Source organism: Phalacrocorax carbo, chromosome 6, assembly GCF_963921805.1.
Source record: "Phalacrocorax carbo chromosome 6, bPhaCar2.1, whole genome shotgun sequence".
Lineage (NCBI taxonomy): Eukaryota > Metazoa > Chordata > Aves > Suliformes > Phalacrocoracidae > Phalacrocorax > Phalacrocorax carbo.
In genome coordinates, this window is record NC_087518.1 from 45,299,818 (window position 1) to 45,323,644 (window position 23,827).

Here is a 23,827-nt window from a genome sequence, read left to right on the forward strand (position 1 = left end):
ACTCCCTTCTTGCTGCCTAGGGTGTTACAAAAACAAAGGCAGAACATGGAAAACATTATAAATACTTTTAATAGGTCTTCATAAAACCGATTTCAAAACAGTATTTACACTGAAGGTATAAATATCCCCTTATGCATAAATGATGCTGTTATCCAATAAACTCACATCAAGAATAATTATTAGCTCCTTCAGAGAGGTTAAAATAGCCTCTTAGGGCATGGGAAACTTCTTTTTCGCACATAATTCCAGTCAGCAGGCAATTTGGTAAACAAAAGCAGATAAGATCAACTCAGATGGAAGAAGGAAAAGAGCTAGTGGGCAGACTAGGCACAAGTGCAACAAATATAATTTAGCCATGACTAAATTTAGGCTGGAAATTGGGGGGCCATTTTCAGACATCAAAGCAGGGAAGTTTCAGACCAGTCTTTTGTTAAAAGCAGTGGGGCAAAAATGAACTGGATTCAAAACAAAGCCTGCAAGTTATCTGAAGGAGGCTACAAGGTGTGGCTGCCTGCCATAGCCAAGCTCCACTCCTTGATGCAGCAATCCCTCCCAGCGTGGTGCTCCTGAGTATCTTCTGTGGCAGCTAAAGGCTGACAAAGGCTTGTGGCTGTCCTGCTGACAAAAAGGCACCATTTGACACGTTAGTGCGCTACATCACCATGGTAGCAACCTCAGGAAACACCTTGGCACCATGTTTTTCTCCGAACTCATCGTCGCCACAGCAGGGACTCTCTGTGCCACTCCCAGGACCCTGACAGCACTGCGCTGCATCAGCATCTCCTGAGACAGTCACTGCCTGCGTGGCACCTCTGCCACTGTCCTCTCAAATGGCACACCTCTTAAGGCACATCACAGATTTTATCTTAAAAAAAAAAGCCTTTTCTTCCTCACAGACTTTAAGTACCTTTCCTCCCACTGTTCCATCATGGAGAGGGGGAGGAGAGGAATTTTCTGCCAAGGTTTTAGAGAGCAAGCCACATTTTGGAGGCGGGTATCTCCTTCCTTCTAGAAAGTGGTCTGCACGGCACTTTTGAGTTTCTGTCTGTGGGAGACACCTGCGCTACCAGGTTCACTGGAACGGAAAACACCACCATAAACGTGCCCAAGAGAGATGTACAGAGGTGTTTTGCTCCAGCTCCCCAACCCAAAGGCACTGGGGCAAGACCCTTGCCTGAGGGACGCTGGCCACCACGGCACCTCCACCACAGAGCTACCAAGGGCCTGCGCCCAGCCCCTTGCCCCGCTCAGCCCTGGCTGGTTGGGGGTCCCCACCACCTCAGGCCTGGACCACACACACCCCCTCAGCCCCTGCCTCGGGCCCTGACCCCGGCCTCATGACTCGTCCCTAGCTCTGGCCGGGGGTCCGACCCTACCCCAGGACCCCTACCCGCTCCAGCTGGGGCTGCCCAACGGCGGGGACAGACAGACATCCCACGGCGGGGGCAGCGAGCCGGGCGGGGGCCGGCGGCCGCGGCGATGAGGGGAGAGCGGGGCGCACCGCGCGGAACCAATCGGCGACCTCAGCGCCTGGTCCGATCTCCCCGGAGCGTTCTCATTGGGTGCTCCCCTCCCCTCGCCTCACGGGGGCGACCAATGGAGAGCGGGCGCGCCGGGGAGGGGCGGGGCCGGGCGGGGAGCGTGCGAGCGGCGGGGGCGGCATGGCGGTATCCCGGTGGCCGTGAGGGAGCGCGTGCGGACGGCGGTCGCCATGTCGCCGGTGTGGTCGCTGGGCGCGGGGCTGCTGCTGCTGCTGCTGTGGGTACGGCACCGGGGGCTGGAGGCCGTGCTGGTGCACCACCGCTGGGTCTTCGTCTGCCTCTTCCTCTTGCCGCTCTCCATCCTCTTCGACGTCTACTACCAGCTGCGTGCCTGGGCCGTCTGGCGCCTCCACAGCGCCCCGCGGCAGCACGCCCAGCGCGTCCGCCACATCCAGGCGCAGGTGAGGCCCCCGCACCTCCTCCCCGGCTCGGGGGGCGGCTCTGCGGGAGGAGAGCTTCTCCCCCGCCCGCTCCTCGCCAGCCTGCGCCCCCGCCGCGGCGACACCGCCCCCCCCCGCCCCGCCGCCGCGCCCGGAGCCGGGGCAAAACCCAGCCTTGAATCCGGTTGCGGCAGCCGGAGCGGGAAAAAGCAAACGAGTAAAAGCCAGAGGGTGTTTCTTGCCCCTGTGCGGTTTTTTTCCCCCGTCTGAAACTCCTCTCGAAGTTGTGGCGACAGCAGCTGGCCAGTCCAGATGCGGCTGTGCGGCTGTTGTCCGTGTATCGCCCTTAGGGATGTGCCGGGCATCTCTCCCTACGCTCACATGGTGCAGGCACGTACGTCTGTGCGCGCGTGTAACATGAAAATGTCAGTCTTTGCATGGTTGGCTTAATACCGTGTTTTAATACCGCTTACATCCTGCCTCTTGGCATTGTTAGTTCCAAGAGATGATTAAAGGGGAGACGAAGCTTTTCTTCTACTCAGAAACGCAGATGTCTTTAATGTTTCTGTCACGTCTACTTCTGTTTTCTGCCTTGACTCTCATGCTCATAGCAGATACAGCTGGATGTTAACGCGCACGGAGTTATTCTTTGAGGGTTTGGGGTTGGCTTTTTTATCACTAGCTGTAGTGGTACAGCTTGGACGAAAATGCTACAATTGATGTTTGTTCTACAAATTCACCATCGTAGCTTTGCAGAATTTGTGTATCGTGCGTATGGCTTACGCATCTTCCTTCTCAACTTTTCTCTCTTTGCCCATTCATTTTCAGGCTCAGACCGTTTTTTGGTGTGTTTAGGAGGAGGCATTGTTTCATTAAATGTCAGGGAACTGACGTTGTTTATGACAGTGATAATACCTCCCTTTGAGTATAGGTTTTCCTGTGGATTTTTAGAGCTTTCATTCTAGTTGTCTGAATCCCATCTCCAAAAAACCCCAAAAGCTACAGGGTATCAGAAATGCTTCCTTTATGTAACGAGACCCGTCTGGTGGTATTTTATTAAGAAGTTCAGAGGTCTGTAGAGAGACTTCCAAAGCGTCTCTACTCAACACAGAGACACCCAGGCTTTGTTACTTGCAGGTAACATGCATGTAGAGGAGTAACAGTATTTCTGAATGCTTTTTCACCATGAGGGAAAAATGTTTCTGGTATACATTATTGACGACATGGGTATGCCTTACAGTGTCAGTTCAGTTGTTGTCTCTTGCAGGTTCGGGAATGGAAGAACGAAGGGAGCAAAAGATACATGTGCACTGGCCGGCCTGGCTGGTTGACAGTATCACTTCGCGTTGGAAAGTATAAGAAGATCCATAAGAACATCATGATAAACTTAATGGATGTTCTGGAGGTGAACAGTGAAAGACAGGTAATGAGTTCTTCACAAACCTTTCATAATAATGAAGGTTACAGCTTTTTTTACTGTATGCTGAAGAGGAAACTAGATTCCATAAAGAACAATGGATTTTTGTAGCAGTAGACCCATCAAATTTCAGATTTTACAATGTGTGCTTGGATCGTTCTATGCAAAAAAACCAGCATATGGAATTGCTTAGCTTTTATGTGCTGAAGTCTGAAAGACCAGATTGAGTTATGGTTTCAGGGACTGAGCAACAACATGTTGAGGCAGAGGAGGAATCACTAAACAGTTTCAGCTATTTTTAGAAGTGCTCTTAGGAAAGTAAGTCTCTGAATTCTGATAACAGATGGAAGTACAATCCAGTTAGCCATATTTTGTCATCATTAATGCTGAACACTTAATTTATGTTTGGTGGGGGGAATTGTGGTGGTTTTTTGCCTTTTAGGTTGTTCGTGTGGAACCGTTGGTGACCATGGGCCAGCTGACTGCACACCTGAATCCCATGGGCTGGACTATTCCTGTGGTACCAGAGCTTGATGACCTTACAGTAGGTAAGGGTCATTGTGAAGACAAAAGACTCACTGATTTTGCTGCATTTTCATTAGCTTTTTATGCAGTAACATGTAGCATTATTTTAAAGATTCTGGAAACACTCTGTTGAACCTTATGTTCTGTTGTGCTATTTATGTTATAAGCAATTGTGTTTGGGTTTTTTTAAATACTCTTAAAAGTCATGCCCTGAGCTTGAGCTTAAAAGTGGGGTTTTGTTCTCGTAAAGCACTTTCATTTTGGAGTGTGTGTTTGTGTTGTATGATTTGTTGTGTGCTCTCTTGATAAGGTGGCCTGATCATGGGAACTGGCATTGAGTCTTCATCCCATATATATGGACTTTTCCAACATACCTGTGTGGCCTATGAACTTGTTCTTGCTGATGGAAGCCTTGTGAGATGTACACCAGTAAGACAAAATGTTATTTTGCTATCATTTACAATGTCATTGACAGTTTTCAGTATGGATATATGATTTAGTATGACATACTTTTTGCAGACTGAAAATTCAGACCTATTTTATGCAGTGCCTTGGTCTTGTGGTACTCTGGGTTTCCTGGTTGCAGCAGAAATAAAAATGATACCTGCCAAGAAATATGTCAAAATACATTACGAGCCTGTGAGAGGACTGCAGAAGATTTGCGAAAAGTTTACTGAAGAATCTAAGAAACAGGAGAATTGTTTTGTGGAAGGACTTGTGTATTCTTTGGAAGAAGCAGTCATCATGACAGGAGTCTTGACTGATGAAGCTGAACAAAGCAAGGTAACTAAAGAGAAGTTACTCACAAAATAAAAAAATATCCCCAAAGTTTAACTGAAGCTGTACTATATGTCAATATAAAACCAGAATCATTACAAGATTGGAACATTCTCTTAACATGGGATTAAAAGTTAGATCTGTCCATCAGAATATTTTAAATTACAGCTCTTTGTTACTACAACAGAGGCTGTACTCCAAATCTCTTCAATTGATAAGAAATGACCCACTGATTTCATTATTGTAGGAAATAATTTAGTCTACAGCCTTTTCATTGCAGTACCTAAGGAGGAAGAGAAGTATCTTTTCTCATATACAGAACAATGCTGTTATAAACTGCAGTTATTCAGAGTAACTCCTTTCCCAGCAAGCTTTTAATACAGTTAATATTGGTAAAACACATCAGGGACATTTACAGGAGGGACATGCTAGCTGTTCACTGCATCCCTCAACCTGGATGTTTCTCCTCTGACATAATGAGACTTTGGAGTAATGATGGGTTGAAAGGTCGGTATTTTAGGAATCTAGTTCTGTCACATTCATGGTCTCTTAATTAGGTTGTAATAGGCGAGCCTTATTTAAGCCTTAATGGCAAGAAAGGTAAGAAGGAGCCATGCCTGTGGAGAAATGAGGCCTCCCTAGATCTCTTGATAGTGTCATTCAAACTGTCACAGAGGGTATGACATTGATTCTTCACAGTAAAGGAATTTGGGGACATAGTTGATGTTGTGTAGTAAGGGGTAACTGTTACCGGTGTTGGTGTTTGCTAATGAACACATGTTTTCTTTAGATAAACAGAATTGGCAACTACTACAAGCCATGGTTCTTTAAGCATGTGGAGAAGTATTTGAAAGCTGACAGGACTGGAATAGAATACATTCCTTCAAGACATTATTACCATAGACATACACGCAGTATCTTCTGGGAGCTCCAAGTAAGACCAGATCCAAAATTAGAGTAACATCTGCAGGAAGGTATTCTGCTCATTCCCAGTATAGGGACAATGTACCTTCCTCCCGTTAGCAACGCTTCTGTCTTCCATGGCAGAAGAAACCAGTGAAGTTTATGGCAAATTTAGAAATCCTGCATTTGGGCAAAACAAATGCAAAGGCACTTCTTAATATATGTAAGGTGTTATATCATAACCTCCCAATGTCTGTTTTAGTGCTTTTCTGAATTTAGACCTTAAGTATGTATTTCATCATTAAGCTTTTATACCTACTAAGAGATTTTCAAAGGCAGATGGTGGAAAAAAACGTGAATGTGACATTATGGCTGAAAATTTGCCCTGCCTAAACTCAGAATAGTAATTACGCGATAAGGTCATTACTTTGGATTTCATAAATGTATTTGCTGTGATGTGCATTTACACAAAACTTTATCTGGCATTCTCAAAGATTCCCTCCCATTGCTACATTTTGAATCTCTGGAGAGAGATACCGGATCCTTTCAGCTCCCAGAGAAGTTAAACAGGAGTTGGCTGTGCAGGAAGTACTTAAAAATTTACAGCTTTAAAATTCTTTTAAGAACTGATCTTGTATGTGTTTATTCTTGCAAGAGTTCTGTAAGTTTATCTTCTTATGCACTCCTTTAGCCATTTAAAGATAATAGCCTACTGGTTTTGAAAGTATTTGGGGCTGAGTATGTTGTGATCCAGATGACTGAAAATCAATTGTTTAGATTGAGGAGGCTTGGGTAGGGCTGTGTAGCTAAGTCAGTCTGGGCCTCTCTTATTTGTTCATATTTATATTATAGAAGTTTAGTAAAAGTACTTGCAGTTAAATTTATTGAAAACCTGACTTAATATTGCTCCAAGGATTCTGAAGTGTTGTCTTCTGGTTCACTTACACATTCTTAAGTCAAACTTCTTTTCTTTCCTCTTTAAAGGATATAATTCCTTTTGGCAATAACCCTGTTTTCCGGTACCTGTTTGGCTGGATGGTTCCTCCAAAAATCTCTTTGTTAAAACTCACCCAAGGAGAAGCTATTCGAAAGCTGTATGAGCAACACCATGTGGTACAGGACATGTTGGTACCAATGAAGAGCCTTGAAAAATCTATCCAAACCTTCCATGCTGACCTTAATGTAAGAACATATGTTTTTTAAATGCGGCAAATCTTGGACTGTGTGTAATAAGAACTGTGACTGTTGATCTTAAGACATTACAGTCCGCTTGTGTAAAAGGTTGTTATTGTATCCTGGGGAGTACTGTGCTTTGTGAGTCTATGATGCAAGGCTGTGGAAGAAATGAACACAGCTTTCTGAAAAAAAGAATTAAAAAAAAAAGAGATTCAAACTTCAGTAGAAGGCCAACACTTGTAAAGATTTTATCACTTCGTAAAACTTAAACTGATTTTTATTTCACCTAAAATGACTGGTGGCTCACAAAACCCCAACTGTGGGAATTAGTGTCCCTTTCTTGCTTTTATTTCTGAATTTATTTTAGTGTAAGTACAAACCTGGTAGCTTCTTTTGGACTGACCTGGAAAAGAAAACTCTTTATTCTCTTTTTACTCAGAATGTGTATTCAGTTGTTGCTTTGGAATCAGGGATGGGTTGGGGTTTGCTTTTTTTTAAAGTTTTATTTCAAATATTTAAGGGGGAGGAGATGTAATTCTAGGAGGACATGGCACACATTCTGAGTATCTCAATCTATTTGTGTTACGGTCATTGGAAAGTGCAGCTAAGAACCACAGCAAGACAATTGGAAAGGAAGAGCTGTTTAAGTTTCAATCCCAAATTGGGAAGAAGTCCTGTTAACTCTTCATTTTGTCACCTTTATTAAGAGATTGCTTACAGGATTGTTTTGTTAAAAATAAGTGATGAAGTGTTTTCTTACCTCTGCAGGTGTACCCTCTTTGGTTATGTCCTTTTATATTGCCCAATAATCCTGGTATGGTCCACCCAAAAGGGGATGAAACAGAACTGTACGTGGATATAGGAGCTTATGGAGAGCCTAAAAGGAAACAATTTGAAGCCAGGGCTTCAATGAGGCAAATGGAAAAGTTTGTAAGAAGTGTGCATGGGTAAGGATATTATTACATAGAATAGTAATAAATGACATATAGTTTACACCTGTGGGGTTTAATCACAGTTATTTAATCCCACACCACTTCAATTTTGCAATAATTTAACAACCACAATAACTGAAAACTAATTTTAATTACTAATTTGATGTTATGATTTTAAAACATTATTTCATTTTCATTATTTGATTGCAAAACCAAACAAACAAATGAGCGCACTGGCTTAAGTTCTTGCAGTGTATTTGGGAACTGGGTAGCTCCAGGTCACCTGTTCATCCTTTCAGCTCCAGGCTGCTCTGCTGCAACAAAATTCATCCCTGCAGCCAGGTGCAAAAGACCTCAGCAGGTCTGTACTGACTGTGCATAAACCAGCTGCTTCCCAGAGGTGGTGGTAGCATCGGGCAGTGTCCGCTCTCAGCACGGCTGGCTAGCCTAGCCCTTGGAAGGCAGCCCCTGAGCTTGCATGCTGAGGCTGACTTGTTTCAGGCTGGTTCCTAGCAGGGGCAGAGCAAGTGCTGTGTTGGCCACAGTTCCTCCAGGAATCCCACAGACTGTTAAAAGTACAGACAGCTTCCCTGCCTGCCCTTGGGGCTGTTCTGCTCCCTGCAGTCCTTGCAGCATCATGCTGCAGCTCTGCCCTGTCCTTGTGCTGGCATGTCCTTGCACATGGAGGCCAGCCTTGACTCGTCCCTGTGCGGTGGCAGGAGTCCTTCCTCCCTCACAACTTGTACTTCCACAGCTTCCTTTTCCCCACCCCAATTCTTATTCCATAGGACCGCAGTAGGCGTGAGATATGTGCCCACCATCTGTCACAATCTTGTGCCAGCCTAATTTGCTGTAGTAGTGTCAGTGGAGAAGCAGTTACAGGCTTGTTTCTCAGGAACAAAAAACAACTACATAGTATTTTTACACCATCAGTATCATTTATCCACATTTCTATTTTGACCTACTTCTCAGTCTAACAGTGATTACGTCCCATGTGGCTAAGTAACAATGGTGAGTCTGCTTCAAGATGATTTGGAGAGTGTAAATGGCTTTTAGCTGCAATAAGTGATCTGCCAGAGAACAAAGCAACCAGAAGTTAATTTTAAGCTTTTTTTAATTAACTTGAAATTAAGCTTTTATTTTAATGCTCTTTACTAACAAAGTTTTATCTCTTCTTTACCTGTCACTGCAAAACGAACAATGGATAAATGCATAATCTTAGAGTTTCATAATCACACACAACAGAGCTTTTACGTAACAGTTTGTGTTTTACTGCTGTACTCTGATGCAAGCTGCATTTCAGAGAGCACAATGAAAGTAAGGAAGAGTCCACGGCTAAATAAGGATTTCATTTATTTTTGTAAATGGACCTTTGTTACACTGTGCTTCATTTACACTATAAATTTATCTTCTCGGCCTGGTCTGATTTGGCAGGCTTTTGCCTTCCTAGTTATATTCTCAATGTCCACTTCAAAGAAGCTGTAAAAGGTCAAAGCACATACATCTGCCTTGAATGCATTTTGTAACGCAGGCTAATATGAGACGCCACGACCGTACCTCCATGGATCACAAGAAAGCATGCAGAAAAAATACTTCCCCTTTTTTGAAGCTGGAATTAAAAAGTTTTGAATGGAAGAAAAAGGAAAGTAGGCTTTCAAAAGCAGTGAGAAAAGTATTTGTCAAGGAGAATTTAGGTTATGTGTTGTTTTCAGTGCAAGGGGCCAGACCCTTGATTTGGGGCAACTTTTGAAGTTCTCTCTGGACCTGCGTTTCTGTGAACACGAGTTGTTAGAATACGAGTTGTCAGAAGATTTGGCTGCCCGTGGTTAGGCTGTCTAAACGTGAACCACTGTTTTATACACTGGTTTTAGTCCTTTTTTTCTTTGGAGTAGCAAAACTCATTGAAGTGGCAATATATTGATGGCTAAAGAAGTGTTCTGAACCATATTTTAAAAGCAACAGTTACTTTAATTGCTTTCTTTTCCCATCTTCCCCTTCACCAAAATGACTGTAGCAGTATTTTGCTGTTTTCACCATTACATGTTATTTCGTCTTGGAAAAAAGGTCATGGTAATATTAAATCCACAAAATACAATGGGCCGAGTGTCCCAGCGTAATCCATGTGAGCAATTATATTTGCTTCGTTTTAAAAAGCATTGTTGATGGGGTTTTTTGTTGAGTATTTGCTATTCATAGCTTGCCCTGGATTTTTTTTTCATATTCTATTTCAAATCTTGTGGCACAATTAATACTGAATCTCTGTCTCTTTTTTTTTTTCCCTTTCTTCTTTTCCCCTCAAGTTTCCAGATGCTGTATGCAGATTGCTATATGACCCGTGAGGAGTTCTGGGATATGTTTGATGGTTCATTATACCACAAGCTGAGGGAGCAAATGAATTGCAAGGATGCCTTTCCAGAAGTGTATGACAAAATCTGCAAAGCTGCGAGGCACTGAGCCTGGATGATCTAATCAAGCAATCAGGGAAAAAATGAATTTACCTATAGCTAGTCGGTATATCCTTTAAAAAAAAGCTTTATTGCTCTCCAAATAAGCTTGTTATTGCTGATGTTTAAAAGTATGAATTCCTGCTTTATAAATTTCTGTTTCGTATTTCTTCGTATGTTTTAAAACCTATTTTCCAAACTCAAAGTGATTGTTTTTAAGAAATCTTAAGTGCTAGCCTTTGTATCTAATGTAGTGGCATAGGTGAATTAACCTATTTCCAAGCATAAGAAAAATAATTGGAAAGGAAGAAGGTACTGGAGTTACACCAGCTGTACACTATAGTTATATTTATCATTATTTTTGAAAATGGTAAGGAGGGCTCAGAAATCGGTGCCAAAGCTGAACACATTGTCAGATTAATCACGATGTTAATTAAAAACATTTGCCTCCAGTCGGTAACGTGCAGAACAGCTTAGCAATGGTACCATAACCTTCCGGCTGTACGGCACTGCACGCCGTGAGCAGTGCTGTGCTGCTGGGGTTATGCCGAGTGATAATCTCAGCAGAGCAGTTAAACTCCCTAACTGGCTTCAGCTGCAAAACTGAGCATTGAGGTGTGAAGAAAATGCTTTTTACTTGTGCCTATCAGATTTGTACTGATTTGGATAATGAAGCGTAAGTGGATGTAGGTTTTAGGTACTTTGTAATTGGCTAACAGTGCATTGGTTTTGTGCCCCAAATATCAATGTTCTGGCTTCGTAGGCTACTGAAACGATTGCTGCTATGTCTTACAGCCAAGTTTTAGCTTCAGTTTTTACTTGTGGAGGGTCAGTTTATTTGGATTATTTTGGTTTTGTTTTGGGTGGGGGGTTTGGTTGCTGCTTAATTTTAGTGCCTTATAAATACTCAGTTGGAGGAAGGCGTGGGTTATTTTAGACTGTTCTGTCCTGGCCGGTAAGGAAAGGAAGTCAAGGCTTTATTTATACGCCTTATACAAGTGGCTGTGGATAAGACGAGCTCTTGTTGTGTGTCTTGATAGACACAGGCTTGGGGTCTGACTCGAGTGACATTTTTGCTTTTTGTTTTAGCTGGATTAGATTGATAGGCTTTGTAAAAGGACTGTTTCAGTCACCTGGAGAGGAAATCAACAGCAAGTAGCATTCAGTTCCCGCTTCTGCTGCTCGCTGGTGAAACAGCACAGTCACACATTTCATAGGGTCAAGTGTAGAAGCGTGGAAATGGTTTGACCCTGTAGGCAGAAACATGGTTCCAAACCAAGCCCGTATCTTGTCCAAGCAGTACTTTAAATTGTTACTTGAATCCTTACTGAGACTGAGGGAGGAGAAAGTAATTTTCTTGAGGCTTGCGTAAGGGGTAATGGGAAGAACTTTTTAAAGATACCAGTGGGAGGCATTGCAATTTTTATATGAGTGCTAAACCAATGATTTTATTTATTGCTAGATGGATGTTTATGGTCCAGATGAAACCAATGATAAAGCAGTAACAAGAACAAGTTTGGCCTGTTACTCAGTGATGCACGCTGGGCAAATTGCGTGCAAACAAGGTACCCCTCAAAATCCCACGCAGGGGACTGGTAGCAGGGGCAGCCTGCCAAGGGGAGACGCAGCCAACTCAAGCACCTGCCATGTTGCCCAAGCCGCGGAGCTGGGCGGGAGGTGGAGCTGTGTCAGTGATCCAGGAACATCTGCTACACCCTTCCAGGCTTCGGGGTACACAGGAAGGCGAACGCTGATTCTCGGGGTGTAACCTGCCCTCCTGCCCCTGAGAGGGAAGCAGCACAAGAGCAGCTTCCCTTGTCCCTGGGGCAAAGCTATGATTTAGCCCAGTGCTTGTAAGGTAGCCTGCACAGAGCAAGAATGGGTTTGGTTAGCTTCTAAAGGGCGATGTTACTACAGCTAGAGGATATGCAAATACTTCTACTTAGGCTGCGTTTCTCTCACTTAGGTACTGATGATGTTTAGGTGCGCACTGTATTTGGTTTTTCACTTCTTAATTTATTGTCAAACTTTGTATGACGTGATTGGGTACTATAACCATATCAGTCACACACATGCACAATTGCTGTTGCTCTTAATTTCTGGTTGTACAGGCTGTTTAAAATAAAGATCTAGCCAGCATACTGTTCAAAGTGGTATCTCTTACTTTTCAACAGCTGCTTGATGTATTGTTACAAATGGTCAGTGATTACTGAGGAAAGCTGCTGGCTCGGTAAGAGGCCAGAGGCACTGCGAGACTGCTGCGAGATGAGGAGCCTAGTGCTGCAAACAGCTCTGAAGGAGTGTCCTTGAAGTCTGATCCTACCCTTATCTCTGGCGCAAGACACACCTGTACAAAACAAACACCTTACAGCTGAGCCTTAACCCTTCAGTTATGCCCCACTAACTCCACAGGGCCTCATGATGCTAGTTACACTCATTTGTTTTCACCCCCTCGACTCTTTCTTCCTCTGTGATGTTTTGTCCGAGGAGGACAAAGCCCCATTTTGGACTTAGGTGCTGCAGCCACTGACATGGATAGCTACTTCATTCTTCTCACTTCATGCTAATAAATCTCATTTCTGCTTCAAATGATTAGCCACAGAAGCGAGGATGAAGATCAGTGCCCTCTTCAGCCTGAGGGGTTTCACATCCACATCTTCTGTTTCCTTGAAAAACATCACAGCAGCTCTGTCGGCCTGGTCAGAGGCATTCCCGCCCCACCCTTGGTCACAGCTGGTGCAGCCTCTTCCATTGCCAGAGAGAGGCTCCTGGGATTTCTCCTGCAATCCCAGCTGCCAAACGCCCCAGCCCCGCTGAAACTGGTTCAGGTGCCAAAGCCCTGTGTTGCTTTAATCACATTCTGTGTTGGCCCTGACTGGCGCTGCATTACACAATCCTCTCTGGCTGCCCCAGCAGTACTGCTGTAGCCTACGCTTGCCCACACCGCTGCTCAGGCGTTTCCCTCCAGAGACCTCCTCCCTCCTTTGCCTCTCTAGAACAATCGTCACTATTTCCTTAAATCACTGCAGTGTTACCTGTGTTCAATTATCTCCCCCACCAAAGGATAATTGCAGATTAATTAGCATACTTAACCAACCACAACTAACATATAATTACACCTAGATTTAATTATTCCAGTCTGGTCTAAACACTAGTGTGAGGCTTTATAGACGTTAACTCTAAGTGAACCAGTGTACTCCTGGTACGTTTTCATGGCCATCCTTTGCTACCACTGACACAGCTCTCTCTTCGTTTCACTCTCTGTTGCCTCTAGGTTTTAATATCCTACAAAATTTGGAACAACGACACTAAATTTCCTGATTCCCTCCAGCTGCTTATAAATATTTGCATTGTTAATTCAAGTGAAGCTGTATGTTACAGAAGATCCTTGCAAACAGCTACTTCAAAGGCAGCATGGGACAGGAACGGAGGCAGGTGCTGAAGGCCTCACTAAGTACTTCGCTGTAGCACTGCTTTCTCAGACCCAGCTCTCTGTTGGGTGGTACTGGTGGAGCTGGGCGTATTTGGCTGTGGTACCACCGCCATGCCCATTACAGGTACATGCAGCCTCTTTCAGGAGCACCCTTTGAAAGGAAGCATTGAACGCTGACCGAGCTGTGCGTGCCAGCAGACCCTCCTTCGGGGTACACGCAGTGTCTGGCAGCCTCAAGTGTGTTGCTTTTTTGAAGTCCAAGGTGGACATAATGAATTACTTGACAGAAAAGTTAGACTGCTGGTTGTCTCAGAGTGGTTTATTACCACAGAACAAGGCTGGAGTTGTTTCCTATCTCCTGACTTGTGTGCCAGCACGCTTTGTTTTTCTCTACCCCATCTCATCTGCTGGCATGTCTGCCATTTAATCACTGATTTGGGCTTCCCAGCACCATCTTATGTTTAGAAAATAGCAGCAATGTCTTCAGAGGTATCTGGACAACGTGGAGCAGAAATCAAATCATTCCAGTTTTTTTTACCAATAGGCTTGATCCGCTCGCTGTGGAAAGAGGATGCGATTCAGTGGGTTCAAATTATTGCCTGGATTAATCTCATTAGTCTTAACGAGCATGGAGGTGAACAGAGCTCTTAAAAGCCTGGCTATTCCCTAAAAAGCACAGCTGTAGCTTGAAAAGTGATTTTGGAGCTAGTGCTATTTGATCAGAGACATGCGTTTGAATTCCAAGTCCTGCTCACTGTTCAGATTTCTTTTTTATTCCTCCTGAAAGTGTAAAATTAACTAAGATGGGAAATATTGAAAGCTAGATTACATTACGCTTTCTCCCTCATAGGATTGCTAACTTCTGGCTGCCCTTCTGAAAGCTGCCGAGTTATATTAAGGCAAGACCGGTTTCTAACTACTCTCTGGAGATCAAGAAAGACCTCTGCAGAGCTGTCAGCCCGTAGTGCCACCACAGCAGTTTGCTAATCTTGGCCACAAGCAAAGGTGAGAGCAGAGGGCTATCCTGAGGTCTCTCATTAGTACAGTTCCTAACTGCTTCACAGGGTTTTCACGCTAGCAATTTCAAAGCCCTTTGCGGTGAAAGTGAGCCTTGTTATCTTCTTTCCTCAGATGGGTAAACCAAGGCACAGCCTGAGAAGGTGATTTTTGTTCAGGGCTGTTGAGCAGTCCAGTGCCAGCGCTGGGAACGAGTCCAGACAGCCTGATTATCCATCCATCTCCCAGTTCCTTCCCAGGCTGTCTCCTCTAACTCGGTGGGAACTACTTGCCTACACCTCTGCTGCAGGCAAACTGCATTTCACAAGATACAACCACCACCTTGGCAACTGTGCCTCCAGAGCCAGTGGTTCTTTAACCCTTCTACTACCCCTATATGGTGAAGAAGCACAAAGGTCTCCTCACTTTCCTGGGAGGGGAGAGGTGCAGCAACACCAACCTCCCTGTCCACAGAGGGAACCCACAGTGGGGCTGGCGAGTGCTTCTCAGTCCTGATCCAGGGCTTTAACTACACAATCATCCCATCTCACACCAGCTGTAGTGTCGGTAATGGGCAGTCTCCCCAGAGCTGCTCAGGATGATTTTCCTTTAAGCCAGCGTGAAACCACTCACAGTCCCCTTGTCTGTAAGACTTACAGCAAGTAGGCGTCCCGCTTCAAGTTGTTCAGGTACCGCTGCACATCACACCGGTACAGGGACTGGTATCTTATCTTCTGAGGGTAATTTTCATGCTTGGTGATGTCATAGCGACCAACACCTACAGGGTTCTGGAAGGAGAAAGTGTTATATGCTTCCCCATCCAGAGGCAGCATGGGGGAATGAGTGGGGCAAAACTGGGTAGTGCCTTCATGTGGCCAGCACTTCAGTTGCAAAAAATGCAACAATACGTGGCATATCTTAACTAAACCAAGCCTATATTGCAGGGGAGGGAGGAGAAGACACGCTAATTGGTGTTAGCCCAGCCAGTTCCCTTCATGAGCAGTCCTTCTCATCTCAGCTGTCCATAAAGTCCATTAGCTCTGCAGGCTCAAGCAGGCTCACCACTTGCCTACTGCTAGCTGCAGTGAAGGGCTGCCAAGTCACAGCCTCCCCACTGGAATGGAATCTGTCGAGTACCCCAGCAATTACGAAGGTGTCTTCATCCTTGACCTCTTTGTTCCCCACTCTAGCTGGATAAAGGAGCGAAGCCACATGGAAGCCTGCTCCTCATCCCTAGCCAAGGTGGACTATTTCAGACTAAAGCTTTCCCTGTCTGCTTTAAGCCCTTCAGGCTTTGTTCTGGTTCTCCATGGGGAAGCTGCCAAGATGAATACAGTTCCAGGAACAGGTACTAAAGGAAGGGCTCCTACCTGCATGGGCTCTGCAACATGCTGCTGATGCTGCTAGATGAAAAACTGGTTTTCAAGCAGCAGAATGTGACTTTCTGGGAGAATACAAGGAACTCCTGGCACCTAAAAGGACTCAAACCCAGCTTGCCCTCATCCATGAAATGCATCTGCTCACTTGCAGCTCATGCAGAGCAAAACTAATGGGAAGCGTTGTCTGAGCGTCCCTTGAAAAGGGCAAAGGCCTGAGGATGCAGGCAGAAATAACATGGTTGCTGCTGAAATCCTGCCTCTCTGCTCAGCACCAGCCAAGCTCACCTGCCTGTGGGCAGCACATGCTCGGTGGTGGGTGCTCTGCGTGCTGTGGTACCCAGGGGGCACCTTGCCCTTGACCTGGCAGGACATTGGGCCATGGGCCTTTATTCACCATTTATTCTTTAGCAACCTGTTCTGCGCAAGAACAACAGCACCCAGAAAGGGACTCATCTTCTGTCTAAAGGATGGATGTCTGGCCAAGTGACCCAGGTTTCCTTGATAATCAATGGGAAGAGAAAAGCACCTCCTGAGGTCAGCCTGCCCTTCTATCGCAGACCTGATGTGGGACTTCCGCTGGGGTGCTGCTCCATTCAGAGGGCACACCTAATATTTAGCTGGCTGAAGCTGGTAAGAAGTGCCCACCCTTACTTCGGCTCAGACGAGTTTCATCCTCTCCCAGGGTGCTGGTAATGGATTGGGGATGATAATGCACGAAGCTCAAAACCTGACTAGTCCTGTGCCCCTCTCTCACTGCCTTGTCCATTCACTCACCTCGTTCCCAGTAAAGAGGCGGTAGGACTTTCTGTCGAATCTCTTGGCAGATGACCAGAATGGGAATTGGCTGGAATACGTTGATCTCTCAATGGGCTTTGGGTTGTAGGAGCCTGGCCCCACTGCATACTGGGCAGAGGGAAGCCTGTCACACTTCAGTTTGCTCATGAAAAGGGCTGTACAACATCAGAGAACCACCCATCCATCCATCCATCCCCCAGGGCCTAATGCATCCCCACCCCAGGCACCCGTTGCACCACTGGGGATGCCAGTGACACCGGCTGGTGCCAATGTTCAGGCTCCCACTGACCGCCTCTCTTGGGCACTGGCTGAGTGTGGCCCAGAAAATCCTCTCCGTGGGGCAGCCTGGGCTCCTTGGCAGAGTGCTGAAGCAGCCTTTCTTCCTGTTCTCCTTCAACATCAGCTCGTCCAGGAAACCCTTGACTGTGCCAGTGCTCAGCTCAGTGCCTCTGCTCTGCTGTGACAAGGGAGTGGCACAAGAGGCTCAGCTGCTGGTGGTCTCTTGGGCCACCCCATTCATCCCATGCCATGAGAGCTCAGCCCTGCCACCGCTCACAGGCACCAGCCTGCTCATTCCCCAAACGCTGCTGCAAGGGCGTGTTTTGCCAGGATCTAAGGGAAGTCAAAGAGCAAAATCCAAGCGGGACAGGTGCTGGTGTAAGGCAGCTCCCCATCCTTATAGAAAGGTGTTGGCAATGCCACGGCTCGGTGAGAAACCCTGTCCAGGTGCGAGGCCCCAGAGCAACGCACCTCCAAGGCATGATGGCCACGACCGGTGGGCTTCAACCTGTCCCCCGAGAGGGGCTGGCTGGGGCCGCCTGCCCGCCGCAGCCCCTCGTCGATGCTGCTCTGCAGGTAGTAGGTGCCAGGTCCCAGGCCACTGCCCTGCAGGCACAGGGGGGCTGCGCTCAGCAGGGGGACAGGGCCACCCCACCAGCATGTCCCCAGGGGAAGGGGCAGGACTCGCCATGGCTGCCAGTGGGGCACACTTCGCTGTCCTGCTGTCCATCAGCCCTCTCGTGCTGGCGGAGCGCTTGTCCCTCTCCTCGAGGCAGGCGTAAGGGTTCCCCTGGGGGCCGTACGTGCCAGGCCCAGGGAAGCAGTCCTGCGGGAGAGGTGGGGTGGCCATGTGCAGCCTCGGCAAGGGTGACAGTCCCCAACCCAGCAGGAGGAGATGGCGCCCACAGTAGCTCCTAATCTTTGCAAAAGGCTTGTTCTCCAGGGGCATCAGCGCGGGGCCAAGTCCCGCAGCTGGCAGGCACCATTCCCCAGCATCTCATGTGTCAGGGTGTGACATACCCTGTGGGCATCTCTGAACCGCGGCTCCCTCATGTCACAGATACCCCGGAGGCTGGAGGGCCGTGTCTCTTGCAGAAAGTCCCTTATGTTGTACGTTCCTGGGCCCAGCTTTTCCTGATGCAGGAGGAGAGTGGGGAGGGCACGGATGGGGCTGGGCAGCACTGCCTGCACTGCTCACCCCCAACAACTGTGCACAGAGGGCAGATGAAGCCCAGCACTTACCTGGCGTTTGTGCCTCTTCATTATCTCCTTGAACTGGAAATGGGGCAGCTGACTAAGCCGGGAGCCCTTCTCTGCTCTGGCCCAGCCAGAGGCTGGTGCTTTCCCCTGCAATGCAGAGCCGGAGCACTGCCGTCAGCAGTGCCAGAACTGGAGCACGAGGCTGAGCCCATGTTCAGCCAGCCATAGCTCTGCGGTGGGGTGAAGAGGGGTGATTAACAGAGATGGACACCAGGATCTGCTGCTCCACATCCCACTCCTCTGCCCTCTGTGTCTGCTGAGCATTTGGAAGGTGCCAGCAAGCTCCAGCGTGAGCAGCCCACGACCCACACGTCCACTGTGGGGTGCTCCCAGCCTGAGCTGGGTGTCCCAGACCATCATGTGCCAAAAGTGCCCATGCAAGAACCTGCTTCCCAGTGGGCACAGAAAATCTGGGAGGTAAGTCCAGCTCTCCCCATGCATCCAGGCAAGCCCAGCTGCTGGCCTCACCTGGCTGCCCATGTCCCCAGGGAGCGCCTGCAGCTCAGTGCTGGCAGCTGTGGTCCCCAAGGTCTGCAGGGATGGTGGCAGCTGTTGCCATGGCAGCTGCCACTGTGGCACCCAACATCCTGGTTTCCCAGGGAATGTCCTCTCCTGGGAGCAGACAGCAGAGTCAAGGCTGGGACCCTGGTTGTAAGAGAGGCTCCCAGCCTGGCTAAAATAACATACTCATGGCTTGATCCAACCATTTATCAGGCTTTCATAGGGACAAATGATCTCTAAGCTGCTAAAAAATACATTCCTAAAGCAACAACGAACCTGCCAGTCCTACTTTGGGCAATAAAATGTTGCTCTTGGTGCTTGTGTCCTCTGTGGTGCTGTATTTGCTGCATCTGTGAGTGCTGGTGGGTCTGGGCAGGGTGATCTGCACCCATGATCTTTGCAGGGGAGCCTCACCAGCCCCATTAATGCCTGTGGCATTTCAGACAAGAGCAAGCCAGGCCTGGGGAGGCTGGTTCTCTGGTGCTGAGCTGCTGTTTGGTGCAGAAAGTGGGGTTTGCTGCCCAGTCCCAGCCATGCCATCCACTCCCATTGCAGGCTGGATGGGATCCTGCTGAACCAGGGCACCATGGAGCAGAAGAGGTTGCCCACCTTCAACAGGACCCTGGCACTGCTCCAACAAGTCATCAAGTCCTCCAAAGCTCACTACACAAAAAACGGGTCATTTCAGGAGGAGGGGCACCCCAAACCCATCTGTGTAAAACCCACCTCTGGTCCCTATGCACATGTAACTCATGGTGTAATGCATCCAGCACTGATGGATGCTGTATGTGCCTTCATCCAAGGTAGCCCTAAACCTCAGATGATGATATGTATTTTTCTGATTGATTTAATTACTATATCTTTATCAGTGTTGTTTATTTTCAAAAGTGTTGTCTGCTTAGGAGGAACTGTCTGAAAGTACCCAAGGGTTACCCGGGAGAGCCTGCACCTTAGATAGCTTCCAGGGTGTAGGGGATGTGCAGTAATTTTATATCCCCCAGTAACTTCCTGAGGGGCAAATCTAAGACAAGCCCTGCAGCTAATGCTCCACTGGGCATAAGAACATTGTCCTGCTGTTGTGCAGTTACGGTAACATCACCGGAGGGAATGAAAGTGCTTGTGAAAGTTAGTTAGCCAGGTGTATGAGCCAGAACTGTGTGCTCATGCACCCTACAAGCTGTGTAAGAGCATGTCCAGGGTCAGTCAGAATGTGCTCCCTCTCTGTGCCAAGACCCCCAAACCCAAACTGCAAATCCTCTGCGGGACAGAAAGAGGTTCGGCCGCTGAATGACTTGGCGTCTCACCTGCCCTGACTTCTCTTCCCTAGCCCTGGCCTGGTGCTACCTGGGGATGCTGCTGGAGAGGAAAAAACCCCAACATTTTCCCCCACCCTGACGGGGATCCAGGACAGTGGCTTCTCTGAGGCTGGCCCCCTTGATTGCTTTGGCAAGGTGCTATACCCAGAGCTGCTGCACCAGGGACTGATTCAAGGCAGCTGCCATTGCCTGCTTGGTCCTTCATTCATCTTCCCCCCTTCATCCTCAGCATTTTTGCTCCTGGAAATCCCCCAGGGCAAAAAGGAGAGGCCCCAGATGGGAGCCAAGACCCTCAGTCCCGCCATGTGCAGAGCACACCCCTCTCAGACCTCGTGTTTGGACTCTATGGCACAAATCAGCCCTTGGCAAAGCAGCAAGCGAGCATTTCACTGAAAGGCTGCAGAGACAGCAGTACCTTTATTAGATTCCCCCAGCACAGCTGGAAAAAATAAGGAGCACAGACAGGCTTTCAGGTACATAGCCCCCAAGCTTAGCCCTGCATTCAGTCCTGTCTGCTGGTTTAATACGAGATATCAGCTTTCCCCACAGACCATGTCTCTTGCATACCCTTAAACCTTCCTGGTTAAAACACCACCCTGGCAAATCAGTCCAAGATGGTTTTGCCCCTTTGATCAGCCCAGCAGGCAATAAGTCATGTGTTTCACTTCTGTGGCTCAAACAGGCGATGAAACGGTGAAAGACAACCTTTCCGTCCTGAACTGCCGGGTGAATAACTTCCACTCCCTGGGCTAGCAGGAGATGGCCAAAGGCATATGCAATATGGCACTGGATGTCCTGCGGGACCCACAGCTCAGCTGCCAGACATACTGCACCTGGGCACACGTAAGTCCTCATCAGGGCCAGCACAGCATGCTGAGTGTCCGAGGCATGGGCCGGTCCCCTTCCCGCAGGGACCTGTCCTGCTCCTACAGCCTCTGAGACAGCCATGGCGCTTCTCCCAGACCGCGTTTGCATTGCTTGCCTAATTGTGGTGAGAAGCACGTAGGGAGAAGTAATTGCCTGACAAAATCAGTGAAAGCCGGTCTGGGAGTGAGGTTGCTACCTGGCAGCCAGGAAACCTGGGCCAGATCCTGGCTCTGGCACTGAGCTGCTGAGGGACTTCCCCAGGCCCCTCTGGGAAACATTTCACAGGATGCTGAGTCAACTCACAGACCTGGCTTGACTATTTAATGACTTTAATGCTCCTAAATCACTCAGGAGCATCAACAATGTGCTCTTTAATCCCTTGATTTTGCCCATTTCCAGCCCCCTGTAAACAGGGGCGCACCTTAGTGAGTGTTTCCCATTACAGAAGGATCATAAAGATTTCTTCAAATCCCATTTTTAAATAAAATAAGGACTCATTCTTACTTCCTTATATTTAAATAGGATTATTTAACTCCTCATAAAATGAGGCTCAGTGAAGTAAAATCTCCTCCTCTAGAGGAGTACTTCAATATGTGCTTACAACTGCTCTTCAGAGATGTTTAACTTCCTTTGAGCTAGAGGCAGGAGGCTGAAAAGTGCAACATGGAGGTGGTCACTGAGTGCTAGGTGGTGTCTGTCTGCCTGGTTTGACTGGAGAAAGCTGAAATGACATAAGAAAAAGGCTTTCGATTTCTCAGCCTTTCTTCAGGCGCACTCCTGTGGCCAAGTGGTTCAACCTCTGAACACATTAGGGTGTGCTGCCCCTGTGTCTGAGCCTGGAAGGGGGAGCAGATGAGCCAGTTGCTTTCAAGGACCCCATGATCACCAGGAACCAAATTTACAGCCCAGGTCAAGAGGATGAGCAGCAACTCAGGGGTCTGCACCACCTTTCCTGGTACTGCTAACCATGGGGGTCACACTTTGGACACTGAGGTGCTGGTGCTGGGCAAGCTGGCCTGGCTCTCTGGCATACCCTGGCATGGCCAAGGAGCTGACCTGATGTGTGCTAGTGGTTTGTACTCACATCATTTCATCATCCATCCTGCCACTGGGCACAAGCTGATGAGTTTCCTCTGGTATCCAGATCCACATGAAGATGCATCTGCAAGATCTGGAACATGTAAAGATGGGGCAGGGCCCAATGCCTGATAGGAGAAATCTCATGCATGCTAAAAATCACCTCAAAAGGGTCATCAAGGCTTGCCCATGCCTGAGGGCAAGCCTAGATGTGGGCCAGGTGAAGGAGGGCACATCACAGAATTACATCATACCCCTGAGGGGTGCATTATACCCCTGAGATCCCAGGAAACCCCTTGCAGCATCCCCAAATTTTCATTAACTCAGCCTAAAGTTAGACCAGAAAGACGTGAGAGGCGTGGCCCTCAGCTGCCTCCCCCTCCTGTTGGGCTTGGCTCTAATTAGGTGCAAGGGAGAGGGAGGGGTACATCACGTCTGAAGGCAAGAACAGGGAATGGAGGGATTGCTATGGTTAACATCAGCCTTAGCTGGGAGGGAATTCAGAGAGCTTATGGGAGTGAAGAGCCACCGGCAGACATTAGACACAAGGACGGGAGCAGGAATCCATCCCCCCAGGTACACTGTGGACAAGGTGCTGAGAGCAGGTCAGCCACACTCTATTACTCCTCTCCCCAAAGCCTGATGGGGAATGTCATGCTTGGAGGCAGCCACTGGTCTCTGTTTTCTCCCTACAGGCCCATTTTGTCCTGCCTTGCCTCTATTTACTATTTTTTTACTATTACATGAGCATAGACATTGCGCAAGAGAACTGTTCCTGGTAGATGAAACTCCAGGAGAAAGCCATGGAATTTGACCTGGGCAATACCATACCCGAACCGCAGCTCTTCGGGGGCTTAAAAGCCAGGAAACACTCGCCATCGAGTACTTCAAGAGGACCATCAAAGTGGATGGCGCGGGCTCCACTGAGGGCCTGTGGGGCATCCTGGAGCCGCTGCTTGTGTTCTTTGGTCAGAAGAAGCTGAGGATGGAAACGCTGACGCAGGAGGTGGAGCAGCAGGTTAAGAAAGCAGAGGAGAAATTCCCATGGCAATGCCTGCAGCAGGAGCTGAGGGCAGTCTGCCCCAACTGCACGCCGGAGGTGATCCAGCTCTCCACAGCCATGATCACCCCCGGGGAGGATGGCGCTGGTGCAGCTGCTGTTTGAGACAATGAAGGTCGATTCTTCCAAGGGCAGGATGAACTGTCGCTGTCCCTCTGAGTCGCCAGGGGTGGCAGCAGCTTCTGCAGAGTGGCTGTCTCTCTCAGGAGCGGTCTGGACCTTCTCAGCTTCCTAAAACCTTGTTAATTAAAAAGCAATAGACAAATCCCGTGTGGTGTCAGCCCTGCAAGAGCCCCGTTGCTGCTCTGCCGTCCCTGGCACTGGGGCCATCCCCAGGCAGTGGGTGGCTTCCCACTGGGGTCCTCCCGAACCTCGCGCTCCCGTCCCCGGCAGGCGGCAGAGCACCTGGGGTGCCATGTGTCCCCCCGCCACATCCCCAGCCCCGGGACAGCAGAGCTATGGGGTGAGGGACTCCTGCTCCCGCCTCTGCTTTGGGGGCTGCGGTGTTTCAATGGCCCCCGAGCTGGCGGTGTCACCCCCCGCTCCAGCCGCCCGAGGCCACGCACCGGCTCTCGCACGCTGCATCCGCGGGAGCTCAGCACAGCCCCGGGGATGCGGCGGCCCGCGCCAGGTGGGGGTCGGCGAGGTGACGCCTCCGCGCCCCGGGGCGGGGGTGGTGGTGTCAGCCCTCGGCGGACCTCCCGCTGCCCGTCCGGCAGGTGGCGCTCGGCGGAACCATAGAGTCCCGGCCTCCTCCTCCTCCTCCTCC

At 48.3% G+C, this 23,827-nt stretch overlaps 3 protein-coding genes across 3 annotated transcripts; 2 read left to right on the forward strand and 1 right to left on the reverse strand.

Annotated features, from left to right (window-relative positions):
- Positions 1 to 1,623: 1,623 nt before the first annotated feature.
- Positions 1,624 to 12,232, forward strand: DHCR24 (24-dehydrocholesterol reductase). Its single transcript, XM_064455027.1, has 9 exons — positions 1,624 to 1,942; positions 3,189 to 3,344; positions 3,781 to 3,886; positions 4,174 to 4,292; positions 4,383 to 4,646; positions 5,431 to 5,574; positions 6,528 to 6,725; positions 7,488 to 7,666; positions 9,952 to 12,232. Exons 1-9 carry the CDS (start codon positions 1,712 to 1,714, stop codon positions 10,103 to 10,105), a joined length of 1,551 nt encoding a protein of 516 aa, XP_064311097.1. The 5' UTR covers positions 1,624 to 1,711; the 3' UTR covers positions 10,106 to 12,232.
- Positions 12,233 to 13,989: 1,757 nt separating this feature from the next.
- On the reverse strand, positions 13,990 to 18,717 carry CIMAP2 (ciliary microtubule associated protein 2). The gene is made up of 10 exons (XM_064455029.1): positions 18,706 to 18,717; positions 18,220 to 18,324; positions 17,998 to 18,111; positions 17,666 to 17,803; positions 17,449 to 17,583; positions 16,988 to 17,155; positions 16,678 to 16,806; positions 15,895 to 15,927; positions 15,182 to 15,312; positions 13,990 to 14,086 (listed from the first exon to the last, which is right to left on the reverse strand). Exons 1-10 carry the CDS (start codon positions 18,715 to 18,717, stop codon positions 13,990 to 13,992), a joined length of 1,062 nt encoding a protein of 353 aa, XP_064311099.1.
- A 323-nt stretch (positions 18,718 to 19,040) lies between these two features.
- TTC22 (tetratricopeptide repeat domain 22) lies at positions 19,041 to 23,306 on the forward strand. Its single transcript, XM_009506088.2, is given in 8 exon segments — positions 19,041 to 19,090; positions 19,294 to 19,407; positions 20,064 to 20,106; positions 20,109 to 20,184; positions 20,737 to 20,897; positions 22,066 to 22,218; positions 22,864 to 23,127; positions 23,129 to 23,306. Coding segments are annotated over 8 exon segments (1,026 nt in total). The 3' UTR covers positions 23,294 to 23,306.
- The last annotated feature ends 521 nt before the right edge of the window (positions 23,307 to 23,827 follow it).

Excerpts from the sequence above, each read along its gene's own strand:
- DHCR24 (XM_064455027.1), top strand. The coding sequence starts at position 1,712 with ATGTCGCCGGTGTGGTCGCTGGGCGCGGGGCTGCTGCTGCTGCTGCTG. Across the intron at positions 1,943-3,188 it reads TCCGCCACATCCAGGCGCAG|GTTCGGGAATGGAAGAACGA; the intron begins GTGAGGCCCCCG and ends TGTCTCTTGCAG. Across the intron at positions 4,293-4,382 it reads GCCTTGTGAGATGTACACCA|ACTGAAAATTCAGACCTATT; the intron begins GTAAGACAAAAT and ends TACTTTTTGCAG.
- CIMAP2 (XM_064455029.1), bottom strand. Across the intron at positions 18,112-18,219 it reads TGAAGAGGCACAAACGCCAG|GAAAAGCTGGGCCCAGGAAC; the intron begins GTAAGTGCTGGG and ends CTCCTGCATCAG. Across the intron at positions 16,807-16,987 it reads GCCAGTGCCCAAGAGAGGCG|TATGCAGTGGGGCCAGGCTC; the intron begins GTCAGTGGGAGC and ends CCCTCTGCCCAG.